At 41.2% G+C, this 16375-nt stretch overlaps 1 protein-coding gene across 1 annotated transcript; it reads right to left on the bottom strand.

The window, feature by feature from the left end:
- Window positions 1-6515: 6515 nt before the first annotated feature.
- TACSTD2 (tumor associated calcium signal transducer 2) lies at window positions 6516-8295 on the bottom strand. The gene has a single exon (XM_088673995.1). It carries the CDS (start codon window positions 8136-8138, stop codon window positions 7206-7208), a length of 933 nt encoding a protein of 310 aa, XP_088530121.1. The 5' UTR covers window positions 8139-8295; the 3' UTR covers window positions 6516-7205.
- Window positions 8296-16375: the final 8080 nt, after the last annotated feature.

The following is a 16375-nucleotide window of genomic DNA, read 5'->3' as shown; positions in this document are numbered from 1 at the left end:
TAACTTGCTATCTGAACATGGCTGCTGCACACACTCTGTCAATTGTGGGTGTATGAAGCATATGTTATGGTACTAAATTCACATTATGCACCCTGCTTTTCTAAAACACCCCTGACTGGCAATCCTACATATTAATATTCTGAAGTCGTCACCAAATATAGCATGAGTAATTACAGGATAACTCCATTGAAATCCAACGGTGAATACCTCTTAATATAGAAATGTGGCATGTATAGTCATACAATTAGAAATGTGTAAGTGCTGGTTTTCTTTAAATAGGCAGCTAGATCTAAAGACATAAGTAGTTATTAAAGGCTGCGGCTCTTCGTGAATTTTAATGAAGACATAACACCTTTTATTTTGAGGAGAGGATCAAAAAGAGCTTTTTAAAATAAAGTCCCCCAAAGACTCTGGCCTTAGGTCAACCTTTGGACAACTGAACTAAAATTATTTTCTATACAAAACACCCGACACCTTATGTTGTACATAGACCTTGGCTGCTACAGGTTTTACCAAGGGCAAGTTCTGAGGTATATCCAGGAATATAGCATCCCTTTAAAATATGCTTCGAGCATTTTGCTACTGAGATAAAGAGAAAAGAAAATAGAAAAACACCATCTGCATTTCATTAACAGGAGGCCTGCTTTGCCTACCAAACAATGTGACTAGAAAAGGCGGGGGGGGGGGAAGCAGGAGGAGCTGAAACTGTATTTTGCTGAGATGCGTACCATTTCCAGAATTAAAATTTCATAGGATTATGGATGTCAAAATTTGGAGTGTATGTGTGAAAAACCCTGAAATGGCTGAATAAAATGTTGCTAAAACAATTTCAATTTCCCTTTGTATGATAGATACATGACTTTTGTAAATGCAAGCCCAAATGGAATTTACCTTACCTCCAAAGAGTACTGTTTATACAATTAAATACACATAAAATATAAACTTTCCCTGGCTGCCAGGTTCCTCAGTGTGATGGATTACTAAAAGATTATGGGTGAAATCTTGTTATTTTTTCTCTACCTTTTTATGCTTGCAAATATTGTTCAATAGTCCCAAGAAAGAATTAACAGATTTTAAGATTCTTGTACAAAGTAACTGTACTGTATCTGTGTAAATATTCAGGGAAGGACAGAGGTTAGAGAGAGAATTAGAACTAGGATTTCCCCCCACCCTTTGTGTGCTGGAGAACCCATTCAAACAGGCCATTTACTAGAAAGATCCAATTATTATACTGTTGTTCAGCGTTTTTCTTCTGGTGAGTAAAAAGACATTTTTTTACACTTACACACACACATACACATGTCTAGTGGGAACAGACGTTTATTCCAAATAAAAATTGCCTGAGAAATAATGGGAGCAAATGTCACCAGTTCTTTTGGGGTCCATCGCTAAAACCTCAGAGGAGGATTACAAATCCATTCTCATTCTGCCTCTCATTTAGATAACACCATGTGTCTCCCCATAATTGTTTCCTAGGTAGTGAAGTGTACTGGAGTAGGATTCTAAGTGTATTGTCCCTCAGGGAGCAAAGACCTTCATGAAAATAAAATGAGGATCTTGTCAGCTTATTCAGCGTGTGCAAAATTTTAACGAGGCAAAACTGTGGCATAAGGAATAGTGCTCCAGCTGCCAAACAATATTATTATTATTTTTTAAAAAATATAATATAGAAAAAGTCAGGTCTTCCTGCTCTGATAGGCAATTGTAACATCTTAAGATTAATTTTAGCATTAAAATGAAGTAATTGCAGCACTTAGAAATTTATCAAAACCCTGAAACAGATCAATGGGAAGGTTTTGAAAAGGGTAATTGTACCTGCATGGGAAAGATTATTGCTGTAATAGTATTAAACCATCCCAATTAAGGAATAGGGAATTTGTTAATATTACAACCCATTCTCTGAAGAAGTGGATAAAACTCTAAGATATAAATTATGTAGTGTTTATCACTATTTTATCACAATTATTTAATTACTTAAACTGTTCCAACTGTCATATACCTAGCTTTTTTGTAAAGCACTTGTGATTAGATATATCTATATATTTCCTAAGCATGTCAAAGGACAAGAAAACCATTTCCAATGTGGTGAGATCACTTTACATTATATACAGCATACGTGCGCTAAAACAACAAAGAGTTTTCTTACACCTCAACAACTATTAAATTTATTGTCGCCCAAACTTCTGTGGGTCAGATTCCATTTCATCAGAAAGCATGAATATGTTTTATTAAATTTCTACAAATTTCACATATAATTCTAATACATAATATTTTTTTTGTTTTGTTTTATCAACTTCCCTTTTTTTATTTCTGCCCCTTGCTGCACGCTATCTTCTGTCTCTTATATAATCACAATACAATAATGTCTAATTCTTTCTTTTGCTCATAGTTCAAATCCTGCTCATGGGTTCTTCATACTATAATATTTCTTTAAATAATTCAAAAAAGCGGCTTCCATTCTTCAATAAAACAATCATCACTATTTTTTCTTATTACTGAAACTGGATGCAAAACCTGTTACTATGTGCTGATTAAAGTGAAATATTTTTTGTTGGCTGGTTTCAGCTCTAGCAACAACTGGATCATGTTTAATGAGGCAACCATTTTGACCCTCCACATTCTTAGAGAAAGTGAATGTTGCCCACTGGGTAAGCCTGGACAAGGCAGCTTTTGTGTGACACAGATCAGAGAAGTAGAACGTGACCCACTGGATGTATAGTAGCCACAGAAAAGGCATTTGAGAACCCTCTGCACTGCATCCTGGCCATTGATCAGCCAATTGTGTGAATCCATGGACAAGCACCAAGTTCAATTTTTGACACCAGGTCTCTCCATGGTTTTAAGCTTGAATTGCAACTCATTACCAAGCTTAAAACCATGGAGAGACCTGGTCTGAATAAAGACATCGGATTCTTATCTCATTATACATGATAACGCTTTCTTTAGCCATCTCACCCCTTGCTTTTTCCTGCAAGACCAATTGCAGATGTTAACAGTTGTTAACAGTCATCAACAGGTTTACCACTCCTATCAGCCAATCACCTATTCCCACCACCCTTCTGAGTAATACCCCTCCCCACTCTCTGACTATACATAAGGGTCTGGTGACTTCTGTTTCAGTGTATCTGAAGAAGTGTGCATGCACACAAAAGCTCATACCTATGACAAACTTTGTTGGTCTCTAAGGTGCTACTGGAATGATTTTTTTATTTTGTTTTGACTGCATCAGACCAACACGGCTACCTACCTGTAACTCCCCAACTGAATGACAGGCTAGAAACTGTCACACACAGAAGTTCCGTTGATGGTGTCTAGCGCCTATTGGAACTGGTGGGATGTAAAGTTGGGAAGCCAACAGAAGGCTCGGTCAAAGTCAACTAATTCTACTTTTGCTCCCTTCTCCTCCTCGTCCTTCCTGCTGAATTCTACAAGGGCAAAGCTGACGCTAAAGAAGAGGCAGCTAACAGCTCGGGTCACTCCCTGGACTGTAGGGATGCATGTGAAGAGGGCTGGCTGAGGGCAGTGCCCCATGCCCCCTAGTCAACCAACCTCCAATGATGTCCTGGTAAGAGCTGTTTCCACTCACACAAACGACTACACCAGATTACAGTAGAAGCAGAACAGAGAGGCTTTAACCATGAATTCAAAAAGAATAAACAATTTCAAGGAGTGTGAACTGTGGCTGGCTATTAAAGCAAGAGTTGCTAGGACACAAAAGTTGTTAAGGCTAAAGATCGAGGAGAGAGCTTCTAGGATTCTCCTGTAGTGTTATTCTCAGTTTTTGGTCTAATACCATACAATAAAAGTAGTTTTCCCCAAACCCACCTCTAGACAGCCCTTTCAACTATCCATCAACATGCCTGCCTCAGTAAATCATTTGGCTTTTCCAGTGCCTGTTATGGATTATTTTATCATAGAGCAAGTTGCAGGTTGATTTGATCTCACACTGGAATGGGTCTGTGATAAGACCTCTAATGAACTTGATCTGGGTGTGTGGGTGATGTAATTGGATATCTTCTTCCTCCTATGAGTACTCACTAAAGTATGGATTGAAGTCGGTCTACAACTCAGCATATTGAAAGGGTAAGTTGAATTTGCTCACAGTCTATGATTCCCTTTCATGCATTTCCCATGAAATTAAAAACTCTGTGAACATTTTTGGTAAAACACTGGTAGCCATCACAAGGTCCCAGTTAAAAATGAATGAGATAACAGCCACAGGTAGGTAGAGGAGGAAAAGTAGGAGTGGTGAGAAGGTTGAAATTGCAAGAAAAGAATGCAACCTGACTCAGAAAGGACGTGGAGTTTGTAAAAGTCAGGTTCTTCCTGCGTCTTTATGCCAGCTAGAATGACATATGGCCAGAGATGTTCTCTGCATGTCTTGCTGCAATTAATCTTTCTGTTCTTTTGATTAATTGCTGGCATATAGTGCATCCCTCCCCATTTATGACCTCTGAGCTTTCTTTATCCCTTAGCAGCGTATACAACTGAGTCTTGATGGCATACAGAAATCCACTTTTAGATGGGGTTAATTAATTATAGAAACTTTGATACATCTGTAGCTATGCATGGCCTAGTCTACTCTCACACACAGAAACGAAAGTATTCTCCTAACCCATCAATTCTCAATTATTTTTTCTGCTTTTTTGCAACAATTATGATTACTTCCACTTGTTTTCTTACTCATTAGCCATTGGATCCATGGGCTACATTTACAATTCATAGTAAGTCACATGGTCAATAGTTTACCACGAACATTCAGATTATTTTAGTCCTCCCTGCTAGCAAACAGGAGCAACAAACCACAATCCTTGGTTTAATGTTATGTCTAATCCAGGGATTAGACATAACAAATAATGGGGGTGTTATTTGATCTTATCCATAGATGCATGCAAATAATATATTTTAAAACAAAAATAAAATTCTGCACAAAACTTATAAGCCACAATTGGTGAGTAAACAGCAAACCTTGGCTTCAAACCATGGTTCGTTTGGAACAAAACAAACCACAAACCCTGGTTTGGATATAACACTAAACCAAGGTTTGTTGTGCCCACTTGCTTATTGGGGGAGTGAAATTGGAGCATTCTGTATGTTCGCAACATTGCCACCCACATTATGAAAACTATGGGCCCTAGGCATTCTTAGCTTATTTGATAACTCTGTCCCTGGCCAAAATACCCCCCCCCCTTTTTTGTCTCTTTAATAATCTTTCATTTCCTTTAACTATGCTGCATTATTATTACTACTACTACTACTACTACTATTATTATTATTATTTTGAAGTTTTATCTCTACAAAATAACAGAAAGAAAGGTTTACACATATGTACATGTTAGTAACACAAAGCACCCCACCACCTCACACACACCCCACCACCATCGGTTCGACATAACTCGCAATGTGAGTTAAAATCTGACTTCCTTCCATCATTGCTTGACCTTAATTCTATAACTTATTTTTACAGTTGTGTTGTTATATTGTATTTGACAAATATTCTGATTTTACTTGCATTTGTAACCTTTCCCCCTTACAAACTTTGTTCTTTACATATCAATATTTCTGTACTGGAGCAGTGTTTTTTTTCATATATTCATTCTTAGCTTATTTGATAACTCTGTCCCTGGTCAAAATAGCCTTGACATTTGTTGTCAGAAAAAAAGAAAAAATTAAGAGCAGGACCTAGTACAGATATTCTCAACTATTCTGCAACCTTTCTGCAGAACATCTGAATGAAGCTCTAAGATCACTTGGGTACCTCTGACTTGAAAAGGGGCGATTTTCTATTCCTGGGCGGCAAAACCAAAACAGCCTCTACAACGAAAGGACATGCTTCCAGAGCATGCGACTCACAGCTATATAGAGGAGTGCTTGTTCATTCAGCAGCAGTGGTTACAGATTATGGTGCAAAGATTGTGGTGGCCTGTAACAACTACCATAGTTTGTAATGACAATTTTAATAGCTTGTAGTGACTTACTGCTTTCGGGGAGAGGCTCTGTGGCTAAGATGAACAATCTAAAGTGGCACAATAGCATGGAAATTCCTCTTGAAGATCCTATCTTGCCTGGGCAAGTTAGTTAACAAGGGGAGTACACTCCATCGCATATGCAACTACGTTGTACTGAGTCATTTTAGGGCTATTAAAACAGCAGAAAGGTTTTTGGGGGTTTCTTGCCAGCTGGACTGTGATGGCAAAGATTAGACCGCAAGCAGTGACTATGTCACCAGGATGCTTACTACCAGCAGCTGCTGTCACCAGATGAAAACGGGCGACACTTTCCAAGAAATGGAAATGGCTGGCAATGGTTTGGTTATCTCATTTACTTTGGATGCTGAGTAATTTATATCACACCACCCAGTACATGGTGGGCATGTAGATTTCCCAGCGCTGGAATTCAGCAAGGGCAGAAAAGCTTACCCTTACAGTAAAACACCAGGAGATAGTTAAGGACCACGGGCAGCCTATGCTGGGAGGAAAAATCCTTTAGAATCACAGCATGAAACTTAGCAACAGTTTAAAGTTAAGAAAATTTATTTCAATGACGATTACATTATAAACACACACACACACCAGTTCCACGGAAAACGCTCCGCTGACATTTGTTCACAGCAGGTATTACTATTTTACAAAAGAAATATTTTAGATCAGAGACAATCAGGTTTAAATGGAAGAAGGGAACATTTCCAACACTTTTAATAATAGAAAGTCCGTCTCACATGTACAGACAGAACACACACACTTTAGCAGCTTGGGCCAAAGAGAACAGGGTGGGGGATTGGGGGATAGCTACACATAAACACACCCCAAAAAGATGTAGAAATGCAGTTAAAATAAATTAAACTAACCATGTAGCTACAGAACATTGTTTTCTTAAAAAACTCAAATCTGGAAAAGTTCAGGAGCGGGTACAGTACAGGGATTTTGTCCCTAACACATTGATATTCATCTCAAATTATTATTATTTTTATCACATAGTACACTATAATTAAAGGAAAATGCTAACTATATCCCAATCGCTTTTCCAATCTGGAATTGTGGACATTTTACAAAGCTGTTGCTTTTATCTTTGATTAAACATTAATTTTAAAAAAGAAAACCAAGTGCCCTCCCCACCTTCAAAAGACATACGGTAGTAGTAATCTTGCCGTCTTCTTTCCATTCCGCCCATGTCAAAATCTTAGTTCTACAGTCAAATTAAGGCACTTATGAATGTTGTCCTCTTCGCATATCTCCCATCTCTTTAATTTCAACCTTCTCATATTTGCCCGTCTTCCGCCTCCTGGTAACCACGAGCACAGTTATCCCAATAACAATGGCCAGGACTAACACCACCACCACTGCAATGATGCCCGCTGTCAGGCGCTGCATAGAGAACTCTGGTGGTTTGTCATCAACGTAGTATACTAGGATATCTTCAATAGCTAGAGGTTCGTCGTTGACATAGAGATCAAACATATTATTGGATGGGAAAAAGGTTTTACCCTGGATGTCTCTTTCAAAGTAGTAAGCTACATCTGCAATGTCAACATCTCTGTAAGACTTGTCTGAAATGTTCTGCTTTAAGTCGATATGGATTAATGGGTCCTTGTACTCAACTGCTGTGATGAACTTCGGATGGAGCAAATAGCGGTTTTCAATGAACTGTCGGAAGCTGTTTGCCACTTCTGATTCAGACAAGGGCGTTTTTCGCTCTTTGTGCTTCATCTCAATGTAGATCCAGCTTGTTCTGACCAGCTCGTTGCACCTCATGTCGAGATCCCCCTTGTCCGTCCTCCTTACCCCAGCGCTGTTCACACACCAACAAGTGCCGCTTTCTGTCTGATTGCACTGCCTGGCTTTGAAGAAGCCCATGGCATCACATTCTGGGTTATAAAGTCCATCATTGTCCATAAACCCATGTTCGGGCCTGGAAAATTTCCTCCCTTTTCTGGCTTTTATTTCCGACTTCAACAGCAGACATTTTGGAATCAGCGTCGAACAGTCCAGCCTCTGGTTCAAACTTCCTGCTGTACAGATGCAGCTGCCGGACTCCAAACTACAAGACGCCCGGTTAAACGTTGGGCAAAAGCAGTCGTTCTGGGCAGCTGATGCGGCCACAAGCATCAACACCAGGGCAGCCCCAAAAGCAGACTCCATGGAGGATGAGCAAAAGAGGTCTTTAGGGAGAGACGGGGCCTGAAGACAAGACACATCCACAACAAGAGCCTCCCGGTTTCTGAGTGCTAGGGCGGGACAGCTGCCTCTCTTTCTACCATCAGACCTGCCCAACCAGTCTGGCTGGTGACGCTCAAACAAAGCAGGTGTGTGGTGACACAGAAAACCCACAGACCAAGAGAGCTGCACCTTCTTCAGTAGGGAGTGGCAGCAACTCTCTGCCTTCTCATACTTCCCTACCCTCGGCCTCACCTCCTGGTAATCACAAGTGAGGTAATTCCAGCAATAATGGCCAAGACTTCCACCATCACCACCTCCTTTTCTTTCCTCCCACTGAAGGAGGAAGCACATCAGGCCAGAAACACAGAAACCAATACTACATTAAGCTCTTTGCATACAGAAACGTGCCCACCCCATGGGCCAAACTATACATAAGTGCTGGGTTGGAGGCTACTGTGAGGCCAAGCCCAGTCAGCCTCCGTTCTGTTCCACCCAGGAGGCCTACTAAACAGGGAAGACAAACACTTGCTCCAGTGGTCAGTACTCAAAGGAGACAGGAGGTAAAGTGGAAGAGATCAGAGCCTCCGGAACACCCCCTTTCCTTTCCTTTCCTTTCCTTTCCTTTCCTTTTATTTTCCTTTCTCTCTCTCTCTCTTTGAGAATCCTCATTATGTGTCAAGTGATTCAAGACGTAATTCTGAGCCATTTCCGTGGATAACCCACCAAACTACGGTAAGAAAGTCAGGGGGGTGAGCAGACAATAGGATAGTTCTGGAAGCAGTGTTATACCTAAAAATTTTGGAATGCCCAAAGCAGCCAGTCCCAACCTGTCCTCTGTAGATTTTGTTGGGATGACAACTCTCATCACCAGCCACGGTAACTGCCTCCCTCTAATGTGGGTTTCACTGCCTTTTATCACTTTTTAAAAATGTATACCTAATAAAATTCAACCGTACAGTACACCAAAAGTGTGCATTGGGGTAGCTGCGATTTGCCATAGCTCCCTATTTAAGTGTGCCCTGTGAGTGTCAAATTGGGCTTTCCCTCTGTGTAATGTGTGAAGTGGCCCTCATTTCACAATCAACTCTTAGGAAATGCTGTTCTCCATACCACTGATCTCTGTTGCCTTGAGCCTCATGGAGAGGCCCTGTCCAGGCCTGAAATTACATCAGGGGAGCGGGATTAAGATTGAAAACAACAGCACAAATAACCCTATGATATCAGTGAGGGGCATTCAGCCTTTGTTGACCAGGGTGCTCTCCAAGTGGTTAGGCCTACAACTCCCACCATCTCTGGGCAGTGTGGCTGTACTCACTGGGGCTAATGGGAGTTGTAGTTTCAACGCCTGAAGGGTGCCATATTAGCACAGGCTGTTTTAACACAATAACACCCATTACAGTTTCTTCTTCTATTAGGTTTCAGGATTCTTTACCATTGTCCTCTGCTATGACCATCCAAACCTGCTCTCTGTACACAGAAAACACATTACTCCAGGGGCCTATAGGTCCATTTTTGTGTCAAACCACTAGGGCAGGCATAGGCAACCTTGGCTCGCCAGATGTTTTGGAACTACAACTCCCATGATCCCTAGCTAACAGGGCCAGTGGTCAGGGATCATGGGAGTTGTAGTCTGAAAACATCTGGAGAGTCAAGGTTGTCTATGCCTGCACTAGGGCATATGGCGTATGCTAGTCTTTCCTGTAGGGTTCTTGTTATCCAATACGATTTTCAAAATTGGTGTTATTGCATATCCTTGATGGATTCGCTAGTCATCTCATTTTAAAACAAAACATGTTTCTGCTCCTTGTGGATGGTCACAACATAACCTGCTCCTTTTGAAATGTTCCAAGCTTAGCCAATAAAAGACACAGTAACTTTCACTTGAGCTTTGCAAAGTTAAAAATACAATGATTAAGATCACCAGGGAAGTTTCAGGAAGCATTTTGCAATCAAAACTCTGAGTAATTACCATACTTCATAGGTGGTATTCTAGCAGACAGAGAGGCTAAGATCCAAACAGCAGACATGTCCAAGGAACCATGGAGACAGCAGCTTGGGTGGGGGCTACAGATCTCAAAGTGGTCAAAAAACACAATGAAAACTGACACACACACACACACACACACACACACACACACACACACCCTTTGACTGCTGGGATCTCAGATGTGGGGCATGATTCAAAGAGCTGCATATGGACCTCCAGACATGCACTTTGGTTTCAAGCAGTTCCCTCCCATTCAGTTCTTCAGGGTCCTCCCAAACTGCTCCACACAAAGTTGGAGAAGCTCTTGCCTTTGGATTGGTCCCCATTGAACTTCCAACAGGGCTGGCCAGTCAAGGTTCCCACTTGCTCAGAGAAGCCCTGTCTGCATGTACACATATACACATATGCCCCCTTTTAAGCCTAATGCAAAATTCACCGCCCATATGTTAGGGGTGGGGAACTGGATCAGCTGACAGACACTTATCTTCCTTGCCCCCTGCGGGCCAAATTTGACATGGTGAGATGACAAGGTGATAACTATAAACTGCATACACACCAACCCGTTTATGGCAGAAAAATGTAGGTTTTTCTCAATCCAGAATTATTCACGCTTATCCTCAACATACTGTTTTCCACTTAGATTAAGTCCAAATTATTCTAGATCTTACCTCCCGCAAGGATGGGCATGGTTACTTGATAAGCATCTCAAACCCTCCCCTTGGTTGGGTTATTCATGCCTTTTCTTCCATGCACATGCCCCAGATGACTGAAGAAGGAAGTGGCGATTGGCATCCTGGCTTATGCCCACCCACAATGTCATTGGGCAGCTGTAGACGTGGGAACACACACCCCATTGCCAGGACTGCTGGTGTCTGTTTCCACCTCTTTCTAAATGGACAAACTGCAGAACCAATCTGGAATGATAAAAAAATTCCTTCAGTAGCACCTTAAAGACCAACTTAGTTGGTCTTTAAGGTGCTACTGAAGGAATTTTTTTATTTTACTTCGATCCAGACCAACACGGCTACCTACCTGTAACCAGAACTATGGAAGGCACCACATTGAGCCGCACTTAGTTGGTCTTTAAGGTGCTACTGAAGGAATTTTTTTATTTTACTTCGATCCAGACCAACACGGCTACCTACCTGTAACCAGAACTATGGAAGGCACCACATTGAGCCGCACTTAGTTGGTCTTTAAGGTGCTACTGAAGGAATTTTTTTATTTTACTTCGATCCAGACCAACACGGCTACCTACCTGTAATCTGGAATGAGTTTTTATTTTTATTTTTTGAAAGAAACCAGCTTCTCAGGAAGCCCCTTTCTGGGGGGCAGAAATATGCAGTAGATCTAGATTGCGTGTGGACTGCATAGGGAAAAAGGTACTCAGGCTCCATTGATACTAGAATAAAATAGTGTATGTACACAGAATTAAACACACACATGCACTCTTTAAGGCTGCAATACTACTTATTTGGGAATGAACCCCCACTGAACTCCATGGGATTTTGATTTCTAAGGGGATTTGCACTGTAAGAAAACCTGTCTTCTGCTTACCACTGTCACAAGAACTCACTCAAGACCAAGTTTACACAACCTCTGCAGAGGTGGTGGATGTGTGCTAAAGGTTGCTCTAACATGCTTCTGTTGTGCACTGAGAAATCGCTAACAAAAGACTCTGCTCTTTCTTTTTTAAAGGCTTGGGGTAAAGTACATATCCAGTTAATTTATAGAACTGACTCTGGCATATATTGGCTTGGGACGAAATATATCCAAAAACCAGCTCTTGAATATCCTTCCATTTATCTTTGCCAACTTTGTGCTCTCCAGAAATTGGGACCACAATTCTCATCAACCCCAGTGAATATGCCCTCCAAAATGTATGGAGGGCACCACCTGCCCCTACTCATAGTTGCTGGAGCCATGCAAATCTTTCCGCAGGAGACGACTCTTTCTATGATCTGTCTGGGTGTGGTTTTATATCACAGATACCAACGTTCTCTGGAAAGTAGGTAGAAAATAGGGGTGGGGCCAGGAAATGCTTGGGGAATACCAGGCAAAGTTGTCAGGGTTCTTTCACTGATGAAAGGTGTCTAGAGAGTAATAGTAAAAAAAAAAGAGGAGTAACCGGAAACAGCAGCCTGAGATCTGAGAAGCAGGACAACAGGATCATTTCATACTTCATCAGAGATTTATTGCCATCAAAATGAGCCCCTGGACACAGGCCTGGTGTCCTCACATAGCAGGATAAAGTGACAAACTGCTAAGGTGGCAGAACTGACTGCACCACTGCAAGCAAAAGGTCCTCTGTCTTCTTTAAAATAAAATAAAAAGCCCTCCCTGCAAACAGAAACCTAGCACTTCATGGAGGAAACTTCAACCACAGTGCTAGTTTTCTATTTTGCACGGCACGCCCATCCACCAAGCATATATCCCACTGGATAAATAGGAGGGATATGAGAAGGTACTTGTCTATTCTGCCACTTTGGCACTATAGCATGGTAATTAAATGACTGGCTGCCATCAGGAAGTCCCTGGTTTGAGGAAGTCAATAGGTGGCCTTTAGCAGGCCACTTACTCAGTCAGCCGTTCCCTCACCTGTAGTATGGGGAAATGATTATAATGACTTACTTTTCAAGTTTGTTTCACCGATTGCAGCTTCATAATGCTTATGAAGCACCTTGAAAGGATTATGCAAATGTTGAGTATTATTATTTCTGAAGTACATGTTTGTTTTATAATGGTTATTTTATTGTTGTAACCCTTCCTGGGCCTTTGTGGTACAGAGTGGATAAGAATTCATATAAATAAAGTATTTGCAACAATATCACTCTGTTCTTTCCATGGGGTTTCACCAGGGTGTGCTCTTAACTGAATCCACACATGGCAAGGCTCACTGTAAACACTTTCCAAATTGTTTTAACCATGCAGCTTGTCAGTATGTGTGCAATTTATCTTATTCTGGCTTAACAAGTCTAGATCCATATATCTGCTTTTACAGAAGTGGGTGAAGTCGAGAAGTGAATGAGATGGCTTGGTCTCCATTCTGCTTACTTTTTACAAGCCACTCAACTAGTGAGAACCATAATTAATTGGAAGATGCAATTGGCTTGGTAAATACATCTCCTTTTACATGAATCCTGGATAATACTATACTTTGGACTCAATCCAATCCTGAACTATGATTAGGCAAGCCAATACACAAACTCCCCTTCTGTTCCCATGAAAGAATAATACATGGAAGACACTACCATTCAAGAGCCTATTATAATACAGGGGGCTTGCAGATGGGTGTTTACTGCAGGCTTGGCGCATCCATACACCATCTAAATCAAAATGCCAACTCATATTAAGCTTCTGTCTGGAAACAACCAGAGTGGTCAAGAACATGCAGCTCAGTGGTGCAAATCTCACCTAGGACACACCAAGGTTTATTCAGAGCAGATGCATAGAATTCAATGAACAGCATAAGTTAGGTTCATTAATTCTAAGCAAAACTTAAGTGAAAGATCACCCTAAGTATTAAAAAAAACTTGACATATTTGGGTCTTGCTTTAGCCCAGGCATCCCCAAACATCGGCCCTCCAGATGTTTTGAACTACAATTCCCATCATCCCTGACCACTGGTCCTGTTAGCTAGGGATCATGGGAGTTGTAGGCCAAAACATCTGGAGGGCCGCAGTTTGGGGATGCCTGCTTTAGCCCTTACAAAGAACTAGTAGAATTTTGCCCTACAAACACCATTTTATCTCCAGAAAGCTCCTTTTCAAAATAAATTTCTGCTAACAAACATAGAGACTTTTCTCAATCACATTACCTGATGGAGAACACAAAGCTACAGGACAACAAATCAGGAATATTTCTAATAGCTGAATCCCATCCATCAGAAAGCTTTGCCACGGAGTTCTGTGGGATTTCCTCCCAGGTAACTGTGCACTGGCTTGCAGTCTAAATAACTATTGGTCCAGTAGCTGGCCACGAGCTGCTAATCACCCTTAAAACTCTGTATCCTTGTCTTTTCCACCTTTCTTTAATGCTATTTTAGAACCAAAGCAGTTCCTTTCCCAGTTCCTTGTTATTGGCGTAACAAGCTCTGGGTGATGCGTGAGTGGCAGACCATGCCACACGCTAGCATCAAGCTGCTGGAAAATGTAAAGTCTGGCATAGGGAAGAACCTTCACAAAGAAGGTCTCTTGGCCTTTTTGTGCTGCCATGTTAAGTGCAGGGTGAAGCTGCAGTGCTGCGGCTTCCAGCCTGGCAAAGGAACCAAAGAACCCATCTCACTAGTCACCACCACCCCACAAACACACCTATTTAGATTTAATGCAACCAGCTACCACTCCTCATTATGCCTATTACCCAGGATTTGAGTAAATGTTACGACACATCTGATCATCTGCTTGTTGTTACTGCACTTCTGATCTAATATTCAGCTGCATGTCCAAAAAGCGACATGAACAAAAAGCCACTGAACCACTTTTCTTGCCTCCCATCTTCCTGCGTTTCACCTCCATTAGCTCAGAAGCTTATAAAGTGAGTCCAGGGCGGTTTGCATGACTTCCTGCTGATTACACTCCTTATCTTTTCCAGCCTCTTTATCTTTTGACACACTGATGCCAAGCTTACAGAAGCCTTTTATTACTGAGTTAAAGAGACTAGTGCTGTGAATTTTGACCAGCTTAATTACTGTGAGCAAGCTTAATTACTGGGCAACAGAGTGGACAAAAACCAAAAACACCTTCATCCCGTGATGGCTGGGAATCTCTCCCCAATCTTTGGATGGTGACCTCCTTCTAAGGGGAGGGTCAGCGAAACCATTTGAAGCTGATTTTGCAACCTGAATTTTAGTTAGAACCTAACAGAACTGGGGGGCAGCCATGAATTTGCTGGGGTCCAAATTCCCTGGTTTGGCGATACAGCTGTGGAATGCTCTCCCATCAGATGTCAAACATATAAACAACTATTTGACTTGAAGACACCTAAAGGCAGTCCTGTTCAAGGAAGTTTTTAATGGCTGATGTTTTATTGTGATTTTAATATTTTGTTGGGTGACACCCTGAGTCAGATGGGTGGTATTATTATTATTATTATTATTATTATTATTATTATTATTATTATTATTAGAAATCAGAGGGGTAGAATCAAGTTATTGCAATCACTGGTAAAATGCTAACTACTTCAGCACTTTACTGCTATAGTTATAGAAAGAGCATTTCTGTCCATATAAGTACCACACTGGGTGAAAGATTCCTGCATTGCAGGAGTTTGGATTATATGGTACCTTCCAACTATAATTCTATATATGTACTAGTAACTGCAACGGCAAAAGTATTTCAGTGTCTTTGGGATAACTGGGACATTACTATAAATTAAGGAGTCACTCCTTTAAATTAGTTGTTACATAGCTCCCTCTGCTGGCTTCATCCAGGTTTCAACCACAGCTAATTACAGCCATTGTAGTATTTACACAAATAGCCTGAACTTGCTCACTGATGCCAGAATGTATGGTTCTAACAAGTGATAATTCTCATCTTCAGATGCTGTAAAATAAAGATGTCATACAGTTTATTTTGATTTGCAAAATAAAGCCCTCGCAAAGAGATACTGCAAACAGCTTGCTCATAATTGCAGCATGAAATTGTTTAAGAACTGATTCTTTTCCTGTGTCAGTGAGAGCTAAATGCTGTAATGATGGAGTATTTACTAGGGGTGTGCAAACAATTCAGGTAACTCCCAAATGAAGAACCAAAGTGGGGCTGCTTCAGGAATTTTCTGGGCTTGTCTGAGCCAAAGGGGCATCTCTTCAATGTATCCTGAACAGAGGACTGATGAAAATAATTCAGAGACCGAGATGTTAAACTATGGCATTGTGTCTCCAGAAATTGAAGCATTTCCCCCCAAGGGTTGACATAACACCAGGATGTGGAAAGCTCTTTTGTGACAGACAGGCCTAACTTGAAATCAGAGGGAATTATTCTACCAAGGCTCTCCAATCACAGTGCTTTGGGGAAGGGGTGTCAAATTTATCACCTTGCTCCTTTCTGTCCTGTGCTCTTTGCTAGAGCTGTGTGCTTGAAATTTTGCAGGTTACTTTCCATGGGGCACTTTTTTGATGTGTGCTGTTTCCATTAAAAATCATTGCACACCAAACCAAGTGGTTGCAATGTATAGTTCTCCTCCACCAAAATCAACTTTAAATGTGCCCACTACAAAGACCCCCCCTGGCACTATT

This window comes from Zootoca vivipara, chromosome 7, assembly GCF_965207765.1.
Source record: "Zootoca vivipara chromosome 7, rZooViv2.hap1.1, whole genome shotgun sequence".
Lineage (NCBI taxonomy): Eukaryota > Metazoa > Chordata > Lepidosauria > Squamata > Lacertidae > Zootoca > Zootoca vivipara.
This window is presented reverse-complemented; position numbering and strand designations above follow the sequence as displayed.

Bases quoted from the DNA above. Each gene is read 5' to 3' on its own strand.
- TACSTD2 (XM_088673995.1), bottom strand. From the start codon at position 8,138: ATGGAGTCTGCTTTTGGGGCTGCCCTGGTGTTGATGCTTGTGGCCGCA.